The sequence below is a fragment of the Dendrobates tinctorius genome, unplaced genomic scaffold, assembly GCF_039654945.1.
Source record: "Dendrobates tinctorius isolate UK_male_01 unplaced genomic scaffold, ASM3965494v1 ptg000129l, whole genome shotgun sequence".
Taxonomy (NCBI): Eukaryota; Metazoa; Chordata; class Amphibia; order Anura; family Dendrobatidae; genus Dendrobates; species Dendrobates tinctorius.
The window spans coordinates 37,705,421-37,730,829 of record NW_027361797.1 but is presented as its reverse complement, the minus strand read 5'-3'; the positions used below and the strand labels follow the sequence as shown (position 1 = coordinate 37,730,829).

The window sequence follows — 25,409 nt, the reverse complement described above, 5'->3', positions numbered from 1 at the left end:
TGCAAATTTTAGGATATCTCTGTGGCTAAACTGACCTCCCATCAGTCGTAAAAAAATCTCGTAACATGTGGATCATTTCTGCATTACCTTCCTGCTCCCTTCCATCAACCAGTGAATTCTTTTATGGAAGTGACCAATTGCCCTAAAACAGAAAGATGAAGAAAGGTTATATGCTGTTATAAGAATAGTCAGAACCAACTTGATAATAAAGGATGTTATAGGGACTCAGTCAGTAGGATTGACTCTCCTAGTCCATCTACATGGGCATGTAGGCCATAGGAAGCTGAATAAAATGACACCTTCATATCTGTGATCCGATGTCTTATTCCAGAGAAATCCATATTTTTCTTATTTATAAACGAGTTGTTAAGATCTATGGGCCGGACATAGATCTCCCCAAGAATTTGCCTCCAGAGCTTATTGTGAATTAAAGGGGACATCACCAGTGTGAGACATGTAGATCAGGAGAGAAGACTCTCAGTCATTAAATGTCTCACACTGGTAACGCCGTCTTTCATTTATAATAAGCTCTGGGGGCAGATTCTCAGGGAGATCTATGCCCGGCCCATAGATCTTAACAGCTCATTTACATAGTAAGAAAAATGTGGATTTCTCTAGAATAAGACATTGGATCGCAAATATCAAAGTATAATTTTATTCAACTTTCTATAACCTACATGCCCATGTAGACGGCGTAGGAGAGTTGATCCTACTGACAAATGCCCTTTAATATCCCCACATCCTTTACTATCAAGCTGATTGTGTCTGGCCCACTCAGACATCAGTTTTTTCTCACATATGAGAAAAATGGACAGATTATTTTGATCAGAGTGTGGTCCAAGTGTTTTTCTCATACGTGTAGAAAAAAATAAAATCTCCACCTTCTCCATTCTGACAGTCGGTGAAAAATTGGCTAGTACTTGGATGTCATCTGAGTGCAGTCTGATTTTTTCGTTGACTTGCACTGCTGATTTTGATCTGACAGTAAAAATGGCAAAGGTGTCGTAGCATAACATAAGGTTGTGCAACATTAGAAGTTGAATTTTTAGGCAAAATGGATCTCTAATAAATAAGAGTCATCAGATGAGACGTGGACTAATTTCCAGGTGAGTAATGTATTGACTGATTTTTTAACATTTTTAAAACATTTATTGGACAATTTCTAACGTAACAGACTCTTGCTTACAATTATACATTTGCACAATTGCAATTTTTTCGTAGGTTCGCATGATACGTACTCCTGAATTTTCAGTTCAAATTCATTTACAGTCTCGGCCGTCAGTTCAATTTGCTTGGAATAGTTTCTTGATGGTTTCCTTATGGATAAAAGCAGATTACCGATCTTTAAGCATGCCTTCCTTCAAATCTACAATACTCGTTCAATTTTATTCCTCCAGTTATGAAATGGTTAACCAACAATGCTAATAAAGACTAATGCAAAACATGTGGTGTTGGGTCTTGTTACCATACAGATCAAAAATTGTTTTTTTATGGGATAAATCCATAATTTTTTTTGCTAATTTTCATAACTATAACAAAAGCATCAAGCAAGAATCGCTAAGGGGACAAAACCTTTAAATTTTGGGCCCAGGACCAGGAAAAGCCCAGATCTCAATCCATGGAGACAAGGCTATTAGTAGTCATCAGCGCCATTGAGAACCTGTGATCAATCCTTAAAAAGCGGGCAGACAAACAAAATCACAGAAATTGTGATAAAATCCATGCACAGATTAGGCAACACTGTGTTGTCACCGGTCAGGATTTGGCCCAGAAGACGATATCCAGCTGCCAGAAGTCTTGAAAAATAAGGGTCAACACTAGATATATTGAGTCTTTGTGGAAACTTTATGAATTTTTCAATAAGAGTATAAAACTGTATGAAATGCTGATACTTGTACTATAATAACCTTAGAAACATCCAACTAAGAGCCGAAAACACTGACGCAGCCAACTTTGTGAAAACCAAGCTTTACGTTAGTCTCCAAACTTTTATTATGACTATAACAGTCCGTAATTGATTATATCCATGTCCACCTTGGGTGAAGAAAATGATGTGACTCACATGACAATGTTCCCCAGGTTTAGCAGATCTTGGATGGTGAGATGCTGGGAGTCTATACTGTGGTGGAGAACCCATTCTTCAGAGCACTGTGTGTCCTCAGGACCATATTCTATTGTTGTCGATTTCTGCAGGCAAAAGTTAGGGTGTGTTCAGAAATTACATAATGTCATGGCCGAACTTGTTGGCACCATTGAATCTGTTCCAGAAAATGAAGCATGAATAGCATTGCAATTACACAAGTTTTGTTATACACATGATTATTCCCTTTGTGTGTATTGGAGCAACACAAAAAAAACAGAGAAAAAAAAAGCAAATTGGACCTAATTTCACACAAAGCCCCAAAAATGGTCAGGAGAAATGGAAAAGCAAGAAGATATTTACCGTACCTCCACTTTGGACTCCTCTGTTCCTAGCCGGGTTTCCAATAGAAGCTGGTGAAGGTGAAATATACAAGGTGATTCACTCGCTTCTTTACCCGGAAAAATAGTTTCCAAATGAGATGGTCGACCCTACTGAAATTTGGACTGTACGAACTTTGGTTCATGAGAAATGAGAGTGCAAAGAACCGCAGTAAGGAGAAAAATTCTCACGACGAGTGGTATCGCCGACTTGTTGACCCGCCAGTCGACTCCACTAAGAGATAGACTTTCTGCGCATCGGTAGTTTATGCGGTGCTTAAATCTCACTCTTGCTGAATTCCTTCTTCATTTATTAACAACGTACAGATACAGTTTGGAGGAGCGTGCGTTCATTGTGAAAACTTAATGCAAAATCGAGTCCTTAAAGAGGTGCCAAAGTGAGATTCTAAAAAAGTCTGGAGGTCGAAATCCTCCATCCAAGCCGTGTATTGTCATTGGTGCATAAGCTGGAATGTATAGGAACATTACCGGATAGGCATGATAGGGGACGTCCGAAAATGTCTGAGGAAATAATTCAAGATGTGAAAAAATGACTTAAATAGTAAATTGTTGCACAGGCTTTCCCAGGAAACAGAAATGTCGTATTCCATGTGACAACAAGTGGCCGAGAATGGTCGTGTTCGACCATACAGAGTTACTGTCATTCAGGAATTGAAAGGGCTCAATTAAGAGAAAATAATTTCTTACTGCAGGAATTTTTCCTTTGGGGCCATTTGAAGGGTCAGGTGTACAGTAACAATCCACGAACATTACAGGCACTCCGAGAGAACATACAGCGAAAAATTCAGGTTATGACCCCAAATGTCCTATGAAATACACTCAACAATGTGGAACGCCGGTAGGTTTGGATGCAAACTGTGGACATTTTCAACACCTGCTTTAAAACATCAGTTTCTCATCAACCAAGGTATGTACAGTCCAAAGTTCAGGGCGATAGATCATCTATTATAGAAGTTACAGCAATTTTTCTGGGTAGTGAGTGAATCCCCCTGTATATACAAAAAGATATAGGTCATGTCATAAATATGTATATAGTTTACTATCACGTACATATTAAATATTTGCTTATTCTTGGAGTTATCTTTCCGAGAACGAGTTGTAACGTATTTCCTTAATACACCAAAGAGTATTTCTGTGTATACCGTATGTAGTTCAGTTCTATTAGTTATATTATAGCGATATTACAGTTCCATCTCTAGGTGGCGCTACACCCCTTATTTGTGCCAGTGTTCGCGGTTTCTTATTCACAGCAGGTTGGTGGAGCATTTAACATCTTGGTAATTTGATGCAAAAATGGCGAGTAAAGAAAGTGAATTTACATTTACCCCCCTGATTTGCGAGCGTATATAGAGGCAAAGCTCAGTATTGCGGCATTTGGAAGCATCACATTCACCTACTGTATATAAACTAACTTATGACATAAGGACATATAACGTCATACATAGAAGAGGGCTACATAGTGATTTGTGACTGCACAATATAACACTGAAAATAAGGATCGATGTGTATTGTGACCCATGAGCTGCCATGACAGTCGGCAGCCCACCCCTGCTTGATTTTAGTGCCACCACTTTCAGTGTTAGTTGTGATTTTGACGACATTGCAATCTTAATGTGACGTGGCCATAGTCGTTGTGTAGCCGCAGTCTAAATGATCAATCCTGAAAAGGATCTGTCCAATAAACTACTAAAATCTCACTCTAAAAAAAAAAAAAAATCCTTTATCCCCCACCCTGTAACTCTCCCCACCCACTCTACATTACTTCCTTCTTTTTAACCTGTGTTGAAACGAGTATTCCCATCTCCAAAATTCTATTGTAATAATATTAGCGAAAACCTCCAATTAGAAATGTAGTATAGTTCTTCTGATTCGCCATGTCTCTTACCCCATGTGCAGGGCACTGCCGTAGCTTATGTATCCATGGTTATGACCACTAAAGGCCTCTTTCACACGTCAGTTTTTTGCCAGTCAGTCACAATCCGTCGTTTTTTGAAAAAAAACAGATCGAGCGACTGATGCCACTGGATCCATTTTTTCTCATAGACTTGTATTAGCGACGGATTGCCGCACGTTTCATCTGTCGGCCGGAGACAGCGGAAAGTTTTTTGTGTGTACGATGAAAAGTCGGACAGTGATGGAACAAGCGCCGTCCGTCGTTGGCTATAATGGAAGCCTATGGGCGCAGGATCCGTCTCTGTTCGTCAAAAGACGGAATCCAGCGACCGATTCCGTTTTTGAAAACTGAGCATGCCCGGAATAATATCTCTTCCTTTAATTGAACCCCCACAGCTTCATTTTCCATTCTGGCACATAAAAAACAGGTGTTTTCAGCAATCAGTGGAGGGCTCACGGATCAGTAGGGAATTACAGGCCCTGTCATATACAGTATTAGGAGAAAAAAGTTCTCTTAAAGGGAATCTGTCATCTCATCTTTGCACTATGAGATGCGGTCACCGCCATCAGGGGCATATTTACAGCATTCTGTAATGCTGTAGATAAGCCCCTGAAGTAACCTGAAATAGAAGAAAAACTAGTTAGAAAATACTCACCCCGGGGTCCGGTCCGATGGTCAGAGTACTGCAGTGCGCAGGCGCCAGGAAAGGTCAGAGGTCCGGAACCTGCGCACTGCAGCACTTTACTCTGCCCTCCACAGGGCAAAGAAAGTATGCCTGCGCAGGAGCCGCAGCAGAAGTAAGGAGGAGGATGTCATCGCTAGATTGGAGGCGCCGGACCGGACTGCGACACCCATCAGACGGGACCGGACCCCCGGGTGAGTATAATCTAATTTGTTTTTCTTATCTTTCAGGTTACACCAGGGGGCTTATCTACAGCATTACAGAATGCTGTAGATAAGCCCGTGATGGCGGTGGCCACATCTCATAGTGCAAAAATGAGGTGACAGATTCCCTTTAATTGTCCCTCTGTGCAGGTACGGATCTAATTCCTGCCGTTTTTGGGCTCCATGGGCTTCAAGGGTCCATATATATAAAGTTGGGGTTTCTCCTTCATATCCAAAGAGCAATATGGAATATATAATTATTATCTTTACAATCTGCATGTTGCTTGTCAGAGATGCTGCCAAAAAAATCATTCTTACCAGCTGATCCGGTGTCTGTGACTTGTTGACTTTCACTTCTGTCCGGGAGGGCTTCTCTCTAATGGGAACAGGTATCAAAACATCTTCAGGTTCTTGGCTGTAATTAAAAAAAAAAAAATCATAAAAATAATAGAATTAGTTTATTGATACACTTACACAACTACGCTTGTTATCACTGGCAAAACATTATTACCAAACTTATCTGCTTAAGGGGGTATTCCCATTTCCAAGATCCTATCCCAATATGTAGTAGGTGTAATAATAAGAATATTAGCAAATACCTAGCAATTTGCTCGGTTTGTATCCCAATTGGCAAAATCCGTCTGTCTGTGACCATTCTCAGATAGAAGGAAACGTGGATATTGACCGCGCTGCTGTAGAAATCACAATCCCGGTATATGGATAAAAAAAATTGGTATTTTATTCACTATTCTCTCAACGCATTTCGAAGCTCATACAAGTTCTTCCTCAGGAGTTGCAGAAGTGTACAATATCCTTACATACCGTGTATATACAGTACAGACCAAAAGTTTGGACACACCTTCTCATTCAAAGCGTTTTCTTTATTTTCATGACTATGAAAATTGTAGATTCACTCTGAAGGCATCAAAACTATGAATTGACACATGTGGAATTATAGAATTAACAAAAAAGTGTGAAACAACTGAAAATACGTCTTATATTCTAGGTTCTTCAAAGTAGCCACCTTTTGCTTTGATTACTGCTTTGCACACTCTCGGCATTCTCTTGATGAGCTTCAAGAGGTAGTCACTGGAAATGGTTTTCACTTCACAGGTGTTGCCCTGTCAGGTTTAATAAGTGGGATTTCTTGCCTTATAAATGGGGTTGGGACCATCAGTTGTGTTGCGCAGAAGTCTGGTGGATACACAGCTGATAGTCCTACTGAATAGACTGTTAGAATTTGTATTATGGCAAGAAAAAAGCAGCTAAGTAAAGAAAAACAAGTGGCCATCATTACTTTAAGAAATGAAGGTCAGTCAGTCCGAAAGATTGGGAAAACTTTGAAAGTGTCCCCAAGTGCAGTGGCAAAAACCATCAAGCGCTACAAAGAAACTGGCTCACATGAGGACCGCCCCAGGAAAGGAAGACCAAGAGTCACCTCTGCTGCGGAGGATAAGTTCATCCGAGTCACCAGCCTCAGAAATCGCAGGTTAACAGAAGCTCAGATTAGAGACCAGGTCAATGCCACACAGAGTTCTAGCAGAAGACACATCTGTCACGGTCTGTACTGAATTGGAGTCTATATTATTGCAACCACTAGTGGGCACAGAGGCAGATAACATAGACAGATGGCAGCCGTGGGTCGATACACTGGAGAAGCAGTTTGTTAGCAGAGGATCAGCAGAAGAGCTTGACTAGAGGCTGGAAGCACAATAATCTCGCACTGCAGCAATCACAACGCCAGGTTTATATAGGGCGTGTAATTAGCAATCAGAGGGCCAATTAGAGAACACAGGGTGGAGCCGATCAGGAACAACAGTCACTGGTATCTGGGTTTTAGCAAGGAACTGTCCAGCTGACTTGAATAGCTCAGGAGGTAGAGCTGCTGGGTCGTGGACAGAAGGTACTGGGTTTGATTCCTGACAGTACTCCCCTCCTTCCAGGATGGCCTCTGGACATCTCAGGCCTGGTTTATCTGGATATCTCCGGTGAAAAGCTCTATCTCCGGTGAAAAGCTCTTGTAAGTCTAGAAGCATGAACATTGTCCTCTGGTTCCCAAGAATTTTCTTCCGATCCGTAACCTTTCCATTGCACCAGATAATGTAAATTACCTCTAATTCTCCTTGAGTCCAGAATCCTGTCCACGATATATTCTTCTTCACCATGAACCTTTTCTGGTGGAGGAGGTGGCTGAGTTCTTCCCGCAAATGGATTCTCACAGAATAGTTTGAGTAAGGATACATGGAATACTGGGTGAATTCTCAGATTGCTAGGAAGTTTCAAACGGAAAGCAACTTGCTTAATTTTTTCCCTAGATTTGAAAAGGTCCTATGAATCTTTGACCCAATTTAGCAGATACTACGTGAGTTTTTAAATTTTTAGTGGACGGCCAAACCTTGTCACCCACCTGAAACGTAGGCGGGGCTCTCTGATGTCTATTTGCTGCTTTTTTATAGTCCTCCTGGGCCTTCTGCAACATCTCAATTAATTTCTTCTGAATCTCCTGCAATTTTGCAAGTCTGTCGGTAACAGCAGGAATGGAAGTGTTAACTGGAAGGTTAGGAATCATCACTGGATGTAAGCTATAGTTAGCATAAAATGGACTTTGGGATGTAGAACTGTGTTTCGAATTGTTATAAGCAAATTCAGCCATCGCTAAATAGTCCACCCAGTCATCTTGAAGGTATGAAATAAAGCAGCGGAGGTATTGTTCGAGAGTCTGGTTAGTCCTTTCCGTCTGACCGTTGGATTGAGGATGGAATGCAGTAGACAAATCAACAGTCACTCCCAGAACTGTACAGAAGCTCTTCCAAAACCTCGATGTGAATTGCACCCCTCTGTCAGAGACTACATGGTCAGGAATTCCATGCAGCCTAAATACTTCTGTAATCATTAATTCTGCTGTTTGTTCAGCTGTAGGAATCCCTTTAGTTGGGATGAAGAGGGCCATTTTTGTGAGTCGATACACCACAACAAGGATCACAGTCATCTCTTTAGAAGGAGGTAGATCCACGATAAAATCCATTGAGATTGATCCCCAAGGCCTGTATGGAATTAGAAGGGGTTGAAGAAGTCCTATCGGAGAAGATCGTGGTGTCTTTTTTCGTGCGCATGTTAAGCAGGAGGAAGCATACTTCTTCACATCGTTCGAACAACTAGGCCACCAAAATGAATGAAGCAGTAGTTCTTGGGTCTTCTTAACTCCAGGGTGTCCTGCGAGTTTAGAATCATGGACTAATTTGAGAACTTCCAGTCACACAGCTCCAGGAACATATATTCTGTGGTTCAGCATCCAAAACTCATCCTTAAAAGAGAGATTGACATCTTTCGGGGGATGGTCAAGGAAAGGGTCTGTCAGGAACACCGCACTGCACTTGCTCACTGAGCCAGTGCGCGTGTCCTGAGTTAGGCTACTTTCACACTAGCGTCGGCCGACGTACGTCGCAATGCGTCGTTTTGGAGAAAAAACGCATCCTGCAAAGTTGCCCGCAGGATGTTTTTTCTCCATAGACTTGTGTTAGCGACGCATTGCGACGTATGGGCACATGTCGCATCCGTCGTGCGACGGATGCGTCGTGTTTTGGCGGCCGCGACGCACACAAAAACGTTACATGTAAGGTTTTTTGGTGCGTCGCCTCCGCCATGCGCGGCCTAAACTCCAGAGAGCTAGGAGCTGCACGAGAACTCCTAGCAGAGTAACTGCGAGACAAAGTTACCAAGGGGCATAGACAGGGAGGATAGCCAGGATGTAGCCAATGAGTCATACACAGAGATAGCTGCAAGGTACAAGAGGGGCGAGCAGAGAGTAGTCAGATCACAGACAATGAGTCATACACAGGGAGGGTAGCGAAGTACAGAATCAACAGGCAAACTCACAACGGGGAATAGAACCGGGTCAGAACCATATAAACAAGCTATAACAACGAACAGGCACACAGAGGTCACCACACTCGGCCAAAGGCAAAAGTATAACTGACAGGGATTGGAGCTTCCCAGGGGTTTAAGAAGCTCTCCCAGAACCAACGAGAGGCCACAATCATTAACCCCAGGTGTGCAGGTCAAAACCTGCACTGAGCTCCAGACATTAACCCCTGACGTGCAGCTCAAAAACCTGCACTGGGATCATGACAGGGTCATCTTGGTATCCATCTTTAATCTTGGTATAAAAAACTTTAGAGTCCAGTATTCCCAAAAAAATTTTAGGGTATAGAATGGTACAGAAAAAATCCTGGACAGTGCATCAGCCTTGCCATTTTTTGATCCAGGCCGATAGGATCAAAATTAAATCTGGAGAAAAACAAGGCCCATCGTGCTTGTCTTGCAGACAATCTTTTAGCTGTACGGATGAACTAAAGATTCTTGTGGTCAGTGAGGACAATCACTGGATGAATGGCACCTTCCAAAATGTGTCTCCATTCGGAGAAGGCAGCTTTAATGGCTAACAGTTCTTTATTTCCGATATCATAGCTCCTTTCTGCAGATGACATGGTGTAAGAAAGAAATGCACATGGGTGAAGCTGAATCTTGTCTCCAACTCGCTGAGATAACATGGCTCCTACCGCAGCGTTTGAGGCGTCCACTTCCACAACAAAAGGTAATTCCGGATTTGGATGGACTAGTATGGGTTCAGAAGTAAAAAGAGTTTTTAATTTGTCAAAAGCCTCCTGTGCCTCAGAAGACCAAAAAAAGGCCTTGGTTTTCTTTGTAAGTAAGAATCATAGAATCATAGAATCATAGAATCGTAGAGTTGGAAGGGACCTCCTGGGCCATCTGGTCCAACCCCCTGCTCAAAGCAGGATTCGCTAAATCATCCCAGTCAGATGTCTGTCCAGCCTCTGTTTGAAGACTTCCATTGAAGGAGAACTCACCACTTCTCGTGGCAGCCTGTTCCACTCATTGATCACTCTAACAGTCAAAAAGTTTTTTCTAATATCTAATCTGTGTCTCCTCCCATTCAGTTTCATCCCATTGCTTCTAGTCTTTCCTTGTGCAAATGAGAATAAAGTTGATCCTTCTACAATGTGACAGCCCTTTAGATATTTGTAGACAGCTATTAAGTCTCCTCTCAGTCTTCTCTTTTGCAAACTAAACATTCCCAAATCCTGCAACCTTTCCTCATAAGACAGGGTTTGCAGACCGGTCACCATTCTGGTCGCTCTTTTCTGAACTTGCTCCAGTTTGTTGATGTCTTTTTTAAAATGTGGTGCCCAAAACTGGACACAATATTCCAGATGAGGTCTGACCAAAGCGGAGTAGAGGGAAATAATGACTTCACGTGATCTAGACTGTATGCTTCTGTTAATACATCCTAGAATTGCATTTGCCTTTTTTGCTGCTGCATCACACTGTTGACTCATATTCAGTCTGTGATCTATTAGTATACCCAAGTCTTTTTCACATGTGCTGTCACTTAGCCCTATTCCTCCCATTCTATATATGCTTTTTCCATTTTTATTGCCCAGATGTAGTACTTTGCATTTCTCCCTGTTAAAAACCATTCTGTTAGTTGCTGCCCACTTCTCCAGTTTATTTAAATCTTTTTGAATCCTCTCTCTCTCTTCTCTAGTATTAGCTATCCCTCCTAGCTTTGTGTCATCAGCAAATTTAATCAGTTTACCCTCAATTCCTTCATCTAAATCGTTGATAAAGATGTTGAACAATACAGGGCCCAGGACAGAGCCCTGTGGTACCCCACTTGAGACATTCTTCCAACTGGATGTGCAGCCATTTACGACCACTCTTTGGGTCCGATCACTAAGCCAGTTATGAATCCACCTAACAGTTGCCTTGTCCATTCCATACTTAATCATTTTTTCAATAAGGATTGTATGAGAGACTTTGTCAAATGCTTTGCTGAAGTCAAGATATACTATATCTACAGCATTTCCTTGATCCACCCAATCAGTGATACCGTCATAGAAGGAAATTAAGTTAGTCTGACATGACTTATTAGTTACAAACCCATGCTGACTCTGTTTAATCACTTCATTCTTATCCAGGTATTGACATACATGTTGTTTAATAATTTGTTCAAAGATCTTTCCTGGTATAGAAGTCAGACTCACCGGCCTATAGTTACCTGGGTCCACCTTCTTCCCCTTTTTGAAGATAGGAACAACATTTGCTCTTCTCCAGTCTTCTGGCACTTCTCCTGTTCTCCAAGAATTTTCAAAGATTATAGCGAGGGGTTCAAAAATTTCTTCTGCTATCTCCTTCAGTACTCTGGGGTGTAATTCATCTGGACCTGGAGACTTGAATTCATTTAGGTTAGCTAAGTGTTTCCTCACTATCTTTCTGTTTATAGATATCCTGGATTCTTCTATTCCCTTAATAGGACAGTGAATAACAGTTGATGTTACATTTCCTTTCTGAGAGAAAACAGATGCAAAATAGGAATTTAAAAGTTCAGCCTTCTCAACATCCTGTCTTACCATTTCATCATTTTCATCCTGTAAAAATCCTATAGCATCTTTGACTTTTCTTTTACTTTTGACATATCCCCAAAATCCTTTATTATTGCTTTTGACATCTCTTGCCAGCCTCAATTCATTTTCAGCTTTAGATAATCTGATTTGTGCCCTGCAGGTTCTGCAGACAGCATTATATTCTTCTTTAGATATGCCTCCCTCTTTCCATTTTATAAACATTTTTTTCTTCCTTTTTAGCATGTGCTTAAGTTCTGTGTTCATCCATCCTGGTTTCCTTAAATGCTTCCTATTCTTCCCTCTTTTCGGAATTGTTAACAACTGTGCTTTGAGAATTTCATTTTTCAAGATTTCCCATCCTTCCTGGACATTTTTGTCTTTAAGGATATCCAGCCATTGGATCCCTCCAATTCTCTTTCTGAATCCCTTAAAATCTGCCTTTCTGAAATCTAACCTTGACGTCTGAGTCTTCACAGGTCTTCCGCCTCTAGTTATCCAAAATTCTAAAATAGCATGGTCGCTACCTCCTAGGGTCCCAGCCACTTTTACCTCCTCAACCATTTCCTCCCTGTTTATAAGGATTAGATCCAAGGTAGCAGTTCCCCTTGTTTTCTCCCTTACCTTTTGGAAGATAAAGTTGTCAGCAAGAGAGGATAAGAATTTCCTTGACCTGTTAGTTTTGCCTGAGAGAGATTCCCAACAAATGTCTGGATAGTTGAAATCTCCCATGACAACTATGTCATATTTTTTGGAGAACTTGGCCATTTGATGCATAAAGAGTTCATCCATATCTTCAGCTTGCACAGGCGGCCTGTAGTAAATGCCTACAATGGTGTCCTTTCCATTGTTCTGTCCTTGTATTCTTACCCAAACAGTTTCCACAGAACTCCCAGTCTCTGAAGCTTCAATCTCTGTGCAGATATACGCGTTTCTAACATACAATGCGACACCCCCTCCTCGTTTATCAAGTCTGTTTCTTGCAAATAAGTTGTATCCTTCTAGTCTTGTATTCCAATCATGTGTATTGTCCCACCAAGTTTCAGTGATTCCAATGACATCATATTTCTTTTCCTGTGTTAGTAGTTCCAATTCTCCTTGTTTGTTGCCCATGCTTTGTGCATTAGTATAGAAACATTTTAGTTTGTGATTGGTTTCTCTTTCTCCAATATTTTTATTAATTAGATTCTTTCGTCTTTGTTCTTCCTTTCCACTTCTAATAGCAGAGTTCTCAATAGCATTTGTCAGGTGTATGGCTTTTTCTGGTCTTTTGCTTCCCTTCCCATGTTGTTCTAGTTTAAAGCTCTCCTTACAAGTGTAGCAAGGCGACTTCCAAATACCTGCTTTCCAGTCTTCGTAAGGTGCACCCCATCTCTAGCAAGTAGTCCATCGTATAAGTAGTTCACTCCGTGATCCAGAAATCCAAATCGTTGCTGACGGCACCATCGACGTAGCCAGTTGTTCACCTGCAGAATCTTATTCCACCTCCTTGTTCCATGGCCATCCACTGGGAGGATGGAAGAGAAGACCACCTGCGCTCCCAGTTCTTTCACTTTCTTGCCTAAGTCTTCAAAGTCTCTGCAGATGGTTTCCAGGTCGTTTCTTGCGGTGTCATTTGTCCCCACATGTAGTAGCAGGAATGGGTAGTCATCCGTAGGTCTGAAGAGTCCTGATATCCTGTCAGACACATCTTTAATTTTTGCACCTGGAAGACAACACATTTCTCTTGAAGTTATATCCGGTCTGCAGATAGCGGCCTCTGTTCCTCTCAACAGGGAATCCCCCATGACCACCACTCTCCGTTTCTTCTTCACATTTTTCTTTCTCCATCCAGGAGGACTCTGAAGGTGTACAAGGTTGCTGCTTGTTGGCAAAGTCTTATCCTGATGTATTTCTTCATCGTTTTCCTGCGTGAGAGCCTGGTACTGGTTTCTGAGCAGTATGGGTGCTGACTGCCTCCTGATCCTCCTGCTTCTCTGGGACACATGTCTCCATTCCTCTGTTTCTTCAGGTGCACTTCGAATTTCTTCTCTTTCTGTAACATGAAGAGATAATTCTGCTCTGTCCAAGAACTCTTCACCTTCCTTAATGATCTTCAACGTAGCTAACCTCTCTTCGAGATTTTGCAACTTTTCCTCCAACAGGGACACAATCTTGCATTTGTGGCATGTGAAGTTTGGCTTTTCCACTGGTAAATCTGTGAACATGTAGCAAGAAATGCAGCTCACCAAATGGCTCCTGGCCTCTTCCATCTTGAGATTTCTTAAAAACGATGAAAGATGAGCCCCGGTGATTGGTAAGATGATCTTTGAGAAGTTTTTTATAAGTCTCCTATAGAAATTGGAAAAACCCATAAAGCGCTGAACGTCCTTTAAATTTCTTGGAGTAGGCCAGTCAACTATCGCATTGATTTTGCTAGAATCCATGCTCAGACCTTCTGGAGAGATGATATATCCTAAAAATTGAATCTTGGATTGCTCAAACTCACACTTTTCGAGTTTGATGTAGAGATGGTTCTCCTGTAGACGTTCCAAGACTAATTGTACTTGCCTGCGATGTTCCTCCAAGGTATCTGAAAATATGAGAATGTCATCCAGATAAGCAACAACAAATTGGTCCAAGAAATCTCGAAAAACATCGTTGATGAAATGCTGAAAGGTGGCCGGGGTGTTGGTAAGGCCAAAGGGCATGACCAGATACTCAAAATGTCCATATCTTGTTCTGAAAGCGGTTTTCCACTCATCCCCTGGGCGAATCCGTATGAGATTGTAAGCCCCTCTTAGATCCAGTTTGGTAAAGATCTTCGCAGACCGGAGTCTTTCAAATAACTCAGGAATTAAGGGAAGTGGGTAGCGGTTTTTGACTGTAATTTTATTTAATTCTCTGTAATCGATACATGGCTGCAGAGTGGAGTCTTTATTTTCTACAAAGAACAAACGTGCCCCGGCTGGAGACGTGGAAGGTCGAATGAAGCCCTTCTCCAAATTTTCATCAAGGTATTCCCTTAGTACTTTTAGTTCTGGTTCAGAAAGGTGATAAATCCACCCAAATGGAATGTTTGTTCCAGGAAGCAATTCAATGGGGCAGTCATAAGGACGATGAGGAGGCAATTGATCAGCTTTTCTCTTACTGCAAACATCAGAGAACTGTTGATACTGAGTGGTAGTTTATCTTCATTCTTATGAGAAATTTCTGAGACTGTGGGTTGTTTGAAAACAGGTGGATTACTATGGCAATTATTCTTACAGTACTCAGATGGAAAACTAATGGTCCTTGATGCCCAATTGATAGAAGGATTATGAACAGAAAACCAGGGGATTCCTAGAATCACTGGAAATTTCGGAGACGAAATAAGGTGAAAACTGACAGCTTCACGATGCTTAGGTTCAATAGAAATCTCAAGTTCAATTGTCTCATGCGTAACAGGTCAAGAAGATAAGGGTGAACTGTCCACTGTTTCCATTTCAATAGGCATAGATTTGGTCCTACTTGAAATATTATTGTCGAGTGTGAATTTTAAGTCCATAAAATTTCCTCCTGCTCCGGAATCTAACAAGGCAGAACGTTGTATTTTTTGGGTGCCCATTATGACCTGAATGGGGATGACAAAATGAGATGATGACGAAGGTATTTTGTCTTTATTTTGTGTTACCGATGAGATGGTCTGCATAACTGGATCTGGCTGTTGAAAAAGGTCCAAATTGCTTGCAGACCTGGTGCTTGTGAAGGCTATAGTCCTCTTGTTAGGACACTTAATGGCAAAATGTCCAGAGCCCCAACAATAGAGGCATAGGCTCTCTGCACGTCGCCTCTCCTTCTCTTGGGCTGGGAGAGATTTTCGGATTACATCAATTTGCATGGGTTCAGACGCATTTTCCGTTCCTTGTTGATGGTTTGCTGCTGAAAAGGAGAAGGCCGGATTATTTTCAAGGACCCGCAGTCTTTCCTTTCTGCGTTCAGTAAGTCTCTGATCAATTCGGATGCATAATTGAATAAAGTCTTCCAAATGATCTGGGGTTTCGACCCTGGCAAGCTCGTCCTTCACTAGCTCTGATAACCCTCGACGAAATTGACTCCTCTGGGCTGCTGGATTCCATGTGGTGTCGGCCACCTAGCGGCGAAATTCTGATTTGTATTCCGCAACCGAACGTCATCCTTGACGTAAATTATGCAATCTGGTTTCCGCTGTGGCACAGCGATTTGGGTCACCGAAAACTTGATCCATAGCTGTGATGAAGGAATCTAAGTTATTGAGGAGGTCACAGTTCTTTTCCACATATGGTGAAATTTTTCCTGTCACTGGTAAAAGGAGCAGGTTGCATCTGGAAGTAAATTCGGCATTGGTTGAGGAATCCTCGATAATGCTGACGATTCCCACTGAACTTGGCAGGCAGCGGCATCCGTGCGTTTGAGTCTGAGCTTGAATTGCGCACATCCAGGAGTTGCCTATGTAACTCAATTATTTCCTGCTGTTGACCCGATACCACGGATTGTAACTTAGAAAATTTTTCTTGGTAGGTGGTACCAAAGTTTTGAAGTTCAGCAACTTGCTGCCTCAAGGTTGTCACAACGGACTCCATTTTGGCGCGAGATTATTCTGCCACGGTTTCTACTGAATTGGAGCCTATATTATTGCAACTACTAGTGGGCACAGAGGCAGGTAATGTAGTCAGATGGCAGCCGTGGGTCGGTACACTGGAGAAGCAGTTCGGTAGCAGAGGCTCAGCACAAGGAAGAGCATGACTAGAGGCTGGAAGCACAATAATCTTGCACTGCAGCAATCACAAGGCCAGGTTTATATAGGGAGTGTAATTAGCAATCAGAGGGCCGATTAGAGAACACAGGGTGGAGCCGATCAGGAACAACAGTCACTGGTATCTGGGTTTTAGCAAGGAACTGTCCAGCTGACTTGAATAGCTCAGGAGGTAGAGCTGCTGGGTCGTGGACAGGAGGTACTGGGTTCTCTACAACAATTGCTAAGAGGAGACTTTGTGCAGCAGGCCTTCATTGTAAAATAGCTGCTAGGAAACCACTGCTAAGGACAGGCAACAAGCAGAAGAGACTTGTTTGGGCTAAGGAACACAAGGAATGGACATTAGACCAGTGGAAATCTGTGCTTTGGTCTGATGAGTCCAAATTTGAGAACTTTGGTTCCAACTACCGTGTCTTTGTGCAACGCAGAAAATGTGAACGGATGGACTCTACATGACTGGTTCCCACCGTGAAGCATGGAGGAGGAGGTGTGATGGTGTGGAGGTGCTTTGCTGGTGACACTGTTGGGGATTTATTCAAAATTGAAGGCATACTGAACCAGCACGGTTTGCGTTTAGGACAATGACCCCAAACACACCTCCAGGCTGTGTAAGGGCTATTTGACCAAGAAGGAGAGTGATGGGGTGCTACGCCAGATGACCTGGCCTCCACAGTCACCAGACCGGAACCCAATCGAGATGGTTTGGGGTGAGCTGGACCGCAGAGTGAAGGCAAAAGGGCCAACAAGTGCTAAGCATCTCTGGGAACGCCTTCAAGACTGTTGGAAGACCATTTCCGGTGACTACCTCTTGAAGCTCATTAAGAGAATGGCAAGAGTGTGCAAAGCAAAAGGTGGCTACTTTGAAGAACCTAGAATATAAGACATATTTTCAGTTGTTTCACACTTTTTTGCTAATTATATAATTCCACATGTGTTACTTCATAGTTTTGATGCCTTCAGAGTGAATCTACAATTTTCATAGTCATGAAAATAAAGAAAACTCTTTGAATGAGGTGCGTCCAAACTTTTGGTCTGTACGGTATATCAAGATCAAAGAAAATGTCAAATAAATGAAAAAAGAAAAGAAACTGTAGAAAACAGAAAAAAAAAAGTTTTCATATATACACCGCAGATCCGAACTCACTCAAAAACATGTGAGCCAGGAATTCAGCACTCCATCAAGCGGACGAGACACATGTCAAATTCGAGGAAACCCATTGAAAGAACAAGTGTTATGGACATTACCAACAGCAATAATTATTTAATAAAAAGATAAAAATAACTTGATTTAATATATACAGTGCCATGCGAAAGTATTCGGCCCCCAGGAACTTTTCAACCTTTTCCCACTTATCATGCTTCAAACATAAAGATACCAAATGTAAATTTTTGGTGAAGAATCAACAAGTGGAACTCAATTGTGAAGTTGAACAAAATTTATTGGTTATTTAAAATTTTTGTGGAAAGTCAAAAATTGAAAAGTGGGGCATGCAATATTATTCGGCCCCTTTACTTTCAGAGCAGCAAACTCACTCCAGAAGTTCATTGTGGATCTCTGAATGATCCAATGTTGTCCTAAATGACTAATGTATGTGTGTGTGTGTGTGTGTGTGTATGTCCAGGATTGGCATCCGCACCGTCGCAGCTACAGCCACAAAATTTGGCACAGTCACACGTCTGGACCCCGAGAGTGTCCTAAGCTATGTGGTGAGGTGAAATTTTAACCCCGCACGTTCCAATTCACCAAACAATTTTGCCCCTATCTACATAATGGGGAAAAAGTGTGTATCAAGCCCCGCCCCTCATTATGATGTCATAATGGTTGCCATGGCGACGCTGATGTCAACATAGGTTGCAAGCCCCGCCGCTCACTATGATGTCATAATGGTTGACCATGGGATGGAGGATGTGTGATGGGTATATGGGCACGGGTCTATGGGATGGAGGATGTGTGATGGGTATATGGGCACGGGTCTATGGGATGGAGGATGTGTGATGGGTATATGGGCATGGGACTATGGGATGGCGGATATGTATGATGGGTATATGGGCACGGGACTATGGGATGGCGGATATGTATGACGGGTATATGGGCACGGGACTATGGGATGGAGGATGTTTGATGGGTATATGGGCACGGGACTATGGGATGACGGATATGTATGATGGGTATATGGGCACGGGACTATGGGATGGAGGATATGTATGATGGGTATATGGGCACTCGACTATGGGATGGCGAAGATGTATGATGGGTATATGGGCACGGGACTATGGGATGGAGGATGTTTGATGGGTATATGGGCACGGGACTATGGGATGGCGGATATGTATGATGGGTATATGGGCACGGGACTATGGGATGGAGGATATGTATGATGGGTATATGGGCACTCGACTATGGGATGGCGAAGATGTATGATGGGTATATGGGCACGGGACTATGGGATGGAGGATGTGTGATGGGTATATGGGCACGGGACTATGGGATGGCGGATATGTATGATGGGTATATGGGCACGGGACTATGGGATGGTGGATATGTATGATGGGTATATGGGCATGGGACTATGGGATGGAGAATATGTATGATGGGTATATGGGCATGGGACTATGGGATGGAGGATGTGTGATGGGTATATGGGAACTCGACTATGGGATGGAGGATATGTATGATGGGTATATGGGCACGGGCCTATGGGATGGAGGATGTGTGATGGGTATATGGGCATGGGACTATGGGATGGAGGATATGTATGATGGGTATATGGGCACGGGACTATGGGATGGAGGATGTGTGATGGGTATATGGGCATGGGACTATGGGATGGAGGATGTGTGATGGGCATATGGGCACTCGACTATGGGATGGAGGATATGTATGATGGGTATATGGGCACGGGCCTATGGGATCGTGGATATGTATGATGTCTATATGGGCACGGGCCTATGGGATCGTGGATGTGTGATGGGTATATGGGCACGAGACTATGGGATGGAGGATATGTATGATGGGTATATGGGCACTCGACTATGGGATGGCGAAGATGTATGATGGGTATATGGGCACGGGACTATGGGATGGAGGATGTTTGATGGGTATATGGGCACGGGACTATGGGATGGCGGATATGTATGATGGGTATATGGGCACGGGACTATGGGATGGAGGATATGTATGATGGGTATATGGGCACTCGACTATGGGATGGCGAAGATGTATGATGGGTATATGGGCACGGGACTATGGGATGGAGGATGTGTGATGGGTATATGGGCACGGGACTATGGGATGGCGGATATGTATGATGGGTATATGGGCACGGGACTATGGGATGGTGGATATGTATGATGGGTATATGGGCATGGGACTATGGGATGGAGAATATGTATGATGGGTATATGGGCATGGGACTATGGGATGGAGGATGTGTGATGGGTATATGGGAACTCGACTATGGGATGGAGGATATGTATGATGGGTATATGGGCACGGGCCTATGGGATGGTGGATATGTATGATGGGTATATGGGCACGGGACTATGGGATGGAGGATAATTATAATTTGCTATAACTAACCACAGTTAGTTACTATACCCGGGCAGCGCCGGGCTCTTCAACTAGTGATAAATCTAATCCATCTGTGTGAAATCAAGTCTCCGTATAAATGCACCTGCTCTGTGATAGTCTCAGGGTTCTGTTTGAAGCACAGAGAGCATCATCAAGACCAAGGAACACAACAGACAGGTCCGTGAAACTGTTGTGCACAAGTTTAAAGCCGGATTTGGATATAAAATGATTTCCAAAGCTTTAAACATCCCAAGGAGCACTGTGCAAGCGATCAAATTGAAATGGAAGGAGTATCATACCGCTGCAAATCTACCAAGACCCGGCCGTCCCTCTATACGCACTGTATATATATGTAAAAGCAAAGATTTTAATGGTGAATAGAAGAAATCAATAAAAAATATGAGTCGCCTGTGTGGTAAATTATAAAAGACAGGTTACATCATATTAGGACATTAAATCAATACCATAAAAAACAAACCATAAAAAATTACTTATTTACTTATATTTTATGGTATTTATGTTGTTTTTTATGGTATTGATTCAATGTAATCAATTGGTTCTTTTTTTAGTGGTTTAAGTAAACTAACTAATGAATTTATAGTGAGTGTCTCATTGAAAGGATTACTATATGGTGATCATAGTGAATATTTAAATATGTGGATGTCCTAATATGATGTTACCTGACTTTTATAATTTACCACACAGGCGACTCATATTTTTTATTGATTTCTTTTCACCATTAAAATCTTATCTTTTACATATATATATATATCTAATATATAAAGCTCAAGTGTGTGTATGTATGTATGTATGTGTGTATGTATGTCTGGGATTGGCATCCGCACCGTCGCAGCTACAGCCACAAAATTAGGCACAGTCACACGTCTGGACCCCGAGAGCGTCCTAGGCTATGTTGTGAGGCGAAATTTTAACTCAGCGCGTTCCAATTCACCAAACAATTTTTCCCCTATCTACATAATGGGGAAAAAATGTGTGTGTATCAAGCCCCGCCCCTCATTATGATGTCATAATGGTTGACTATGGGATGGAGGATGTGTGATGGGTATATGGGCACTGGACTATGGGATGGAGGATATGTATGACGGGTATATGGGCACGGGACTATGGGTTGGCGGATATGTATGATGGCTATATGGGCACGGGACTATGGGATGGAGGATATGTATGATAGGTATATGGGCATGGGACTATGGGATGGAGGATGTGTGATGGGTATATGGGCACTCGACTATGGGATGGCGAATATGTATGATAGGTATATGGGCATGGGACTATGGGATGGAGGATGTGTGACGGGTATATGGGCATGGGACTATGGGATGGAGGATGTGTGATGGACATATGGGCATGGGACTATGGGATGGAGGATATGTATGATAGGTATATGGGCATGGGACTATGGGATCGTGGATATGTATGATGGGTATATGGGCACGGGACTATGGGATGGCGGATATGTATGATGGGCATATGGGCATGGGACTATGGGATGGAGGATATGTATGATGGGTATATGGGCACGGGACTATGGGATCGTGGATATGTATGATGGGTATATGGGCACGGGCCTATGGGATGGCGAATATGTATGATGGGTATATGGGCATGGGACTATGGGATGGAGGATGTGTGACGGGTATATGGGCATGGGACTATGGGATGGAGGATGTGTGATGGGTATATGGGCATGGGACTATGGGATGGAGGATATGTATGATAGGTATATGGGCATGGGCCTATGGGATCATGGATATGTATGATGGGTATATGGGCACGGGCCTATGGGATCGTGGATATGTATGATGGGTATATGGGCACGGGCCTATGGGATCGTGGATATGTATGATGGGTATATGGGCATGGGACTATAGGATGGAGGATGTGTGACGGGTATATGGGCATGGGACTATGGGATGGAGGATATGTATGATGGGTATATGGGCACGGGCCTATGGGATCTTGGATATGTAAGATGTGTATATGGGCACGGGACTATGGGATGGAGGATAATTTGCTATAACTAACCACAGTTAGTTACTATACCCGGGCAGTTATATATATATATATATATATATATATATATATATATATATATAAATTAAATCAAGTTATTTTTATCTTTTTAATAATAAATAATTCTTGCTGTTGGTAATGTCCATAACACTTGTTCTTTCAGCGGGTTTCCTTGAATTTGACATGTGTCTCGTCTGCTTGATGGAGTGGTGAATTCCTGGCTCACGTGTTTTTGAGTGAGTTCGGATCTGCGGTGTATATATGAAAACTTTTTTTTCTGTTTTCTACAGTTTCTTTTATTTTTTCATTTATTGGACATTTTCGTTGATCTTGATATACCTATAAAAGAAAATAAGGATGATAACACTATCCCCGGAATCCTTCTGGGATAGTCTGAATTTAGGCGTCATTCCGCCCCCCTCCCCAGGTTTGGGAACTTTCTATCACTCCATTCCTATCTTCTGTTTATTCTTTTTGTATTTTATACTGTTTAGCTTTTAGAAATGTATGTAAAAGAATTATGTTTCCTAGAGAATAATTGAATAGGAGACCGAACTACATGGCTTTACAGTAGGATAACGGATTTCTACTGAGGAATTATTACGGTATATATGAACGAATATGATTAAGGTCATGCTTTGTATAATTACCTATGGTTAATCAACAAAGGACTTTCAATAATCCATTGTAAGACTATATACATTTCAAAGAATGTTCTTATTGTTTTGCATTTAAAACTCAATAAAAAGATATTTAAAAAAAAAAAAGAAAGAAAATAAGGATGTTCAAATATTAAAATGTTGATTTTTTTTTCATATTGTACACTTCTGCATCTCCTGAGGAAGAAGTTATGTGAACTTCGAAACGCATTGAGAGAATAGTGAATAAAATACCTATTTTTTTTTATCTATATACTGGGATTGTGATTTCTACAGCAGCGCGGTCAATATCCACGTTTCCTTCTATCTGCTCTTGTGAATCGGTCAGATGGTTTGACCTGTGGATCTGCGGCAGCTGTTGGCTCTGATGAGTCCTATGGGCTTTTATAATATGGAAGACTAGGTGAGTGCAAGCTGATATTTATTTTGAAACTGTCATCGGATAAGACCCTATTTGCGCTTTTCTCTCCTAGACTGGTCCTGTGTTTCGTGACCATTCTTGGAGTATGTCTTTTTTCAGGTGGATTCCTGCTGGAACAGCGCTGTAAAACCGATGCAAAAAGGGAACAGTGTACAGCAATGTCAAAACGACATTGCTGTGCACCGGTTTAGTGTTTTTGCTATTTCTTTTAGCTTCTTCAGGTTTCGGAAAAGGAAGCAGCATGTTCATTTTTTGGCCTCTATAACAAAGCAGACTACCGGCCCTTACCTGAGGCGGCCTGGGAAAATTTGTCGGCTCTGCTATTGGAAAGAAAAAAGACGCGGTGTGCACATAGCCTTGCAGACTTTTTAAGGGAATGATTACAGTTGGCAGATATGTTACAGACTTTTCATTGGGGTTCATGCACGGAAAATCTGCAGCGTATTAAAGCAGTAAAGTGGATGAGATTTTACTGCGTAAAATCTGCAGGATGTCAATTTACAGCTCATGTTCACACACTGCACATTTGGTACAGATTTTGTCTGCATCTGTCCCATCCATTGGAACCAGCCCCATTCAGCATGTGAATTCACCCTTTGAGTATGACGTTGCGTGTTGGGGGCAGATTTTTCCACTGAAAATTTGCAGCAGAATCTGAAGCAAAATCTACGCACGTTACACTTGGATTCTGCTGCGGATTTACCAGCGTTAGCGTTAGGCCACGTTCACACATTCAGTATTTGGTGAGTTTCCCTTTCTGTAATGCATCGGGTGAAATATGCGACTAGTCCGCAGCAAAATCTGCAACAAATCACTCGTGGATTTTGCTGCGGATTCTGCAAAACAAATCTGCATGTGACCTGCAGCAAAATCTGTAACACTGGATTATTGAGGGAAAATCCGCTACAAATCTGAAACAGGACAGACATACGGCAGCTTTTACAATCCACAGGTCAAATTTCACATCTGCGGTAAAACCATCAGCATTAACGGATATGCTGCAAATGTAACATCTGCTGCGTGGGTTGATTACTGCTGTGACTGGGTAAATGTGGAGGTATAATTCACTAAGGGGAGAGAAATGGGATCTGCTTAAAGATATACCGTACTATGGCAACTCAATGGGGTTGAAGTCTGGGCTTTATGCGGCCGGTCATGTTCTTCCACATCAAACTCATCAAACCATGTTCTCCTGGCATTTGTCTAACCCAGACTCCTCCACCAGATAGAGAAATGTGATCCGTCACCGTACAGAACATGTTTCCACTGCTCCAGAGTTCAATGGTGACATTACACCACTCCATCCGAAAATGGGGCTTTGTGATGTAAGGCTGCATGGGGGGCCGAATGTTATACACTGAAGGCGAGGGGCAGGATGTTATACACTGGAGGAGAGGGGCCGGATGTTATACACTGGCGGCAAGGGGCTGGATGCTATACACTCGGGGAGAGGGGCCAGATGTTATACACTGAGAGCAAGGGGCTGGATGTTATACACTGGGGGTGTGGTGCCGGATGTTATACACTGGGGGCGAGGGGCCAGATGTTATACACTGGGGGGAGGAGGACCGGATCATATACACTGGGGGCCAGGGGCCGGATGTTATACACTGGGGGTGAGGGGCTAGATGTTATACACTGGGGGCGAGGGGCCGGATGTTATACACTGGGGGCGGGGCAGATGTTATACACTGGGGGCGGGGCACCAGATGTTATACACTGGGGGCGAAGAGGGACGGAAGTTATACTCTGGGGGCAAGGGGCCGGATGTTATGCACTGGGGGCGAGGGGCCGGATGTTATACTCTGGGGGCGAGGGGCCAGATGTTATACTCTGGGGAGCGAGGGGCCGGATGTTATACATCGGGGCGAAGGGCCAGATGTTATACTCTGGAGGCAATGGGCCTGAATGAACAACCTGAATGATTAAGTGGAATGGCATAAAAACTTTTTCCAAGCAGTGTATTTCAAAGAGAAGATTATTTAACTCCCTTTTAAAAGTTATACAAAACAAAGAAGTGGTTAAATACTTACTAAGAAGTTTTGAAGAACTGATCGTTCCCCAGAATAAGAGCCATGCTGTCTGTATGTAAATCCATTGGGTGACACCTGCAGAGAACAGATACACACTATATATATCTAATGTCAGGTATATCCTTGGGGCTATCACTTGATACATGAATATAAACGTCAGAAGTGTTGAATAACTAGCTGCTTTTCAGGCTTAAGCACTGGTCACACTATACTGCCAAGAAGGCCAGATATTAGTGGTCACTGGTAGTTCTGGAAA

The 25,409-nt window shown here is 42.5% G+C and overlaps 1 protein-coding gene across 1 annotated transcript in view; it reads right to left on the bottom strand.

Annotated features, from left to right (window-relative positions):
- The window catches only part of VWA3A (von Willebrand factor A domain containing 3A), an 88,299-nt gene that overhangs the window by 57,038 nt on the left and 5,852 nt on the right, over positions 1 to 25,409 (bottom strand). Inside the window, exons 3-7 of the mRNA XM_073542976.1 lie at positions 25,154 to 25,228; positions 5,579 to 5,675; positions 2,063 to 2,187; positions 1,239 to 1,316; positions 88 to 142 (exon numbers count right to left, since the gene is read on the bottom strand). Coding sequence (XP_073399077.1) covers positions 88 to 142; positions 1,239 to 1,316; positions 2,063 to 2,187; positions 5,579 to 5,675; positions 25,154 to 25,218 — 420 coding nt within the window. The 5' untranslated portion in view covers positions 25,219 to 25,228. The remainder of the gene's footprint in view (positions 1 to 87; positions 143 to 1,238; positions 1,317 to 2,062; positions 2,188 to 5,578; positions 5,676 to 25,153; positions 25,229 to 25,409) is intronic.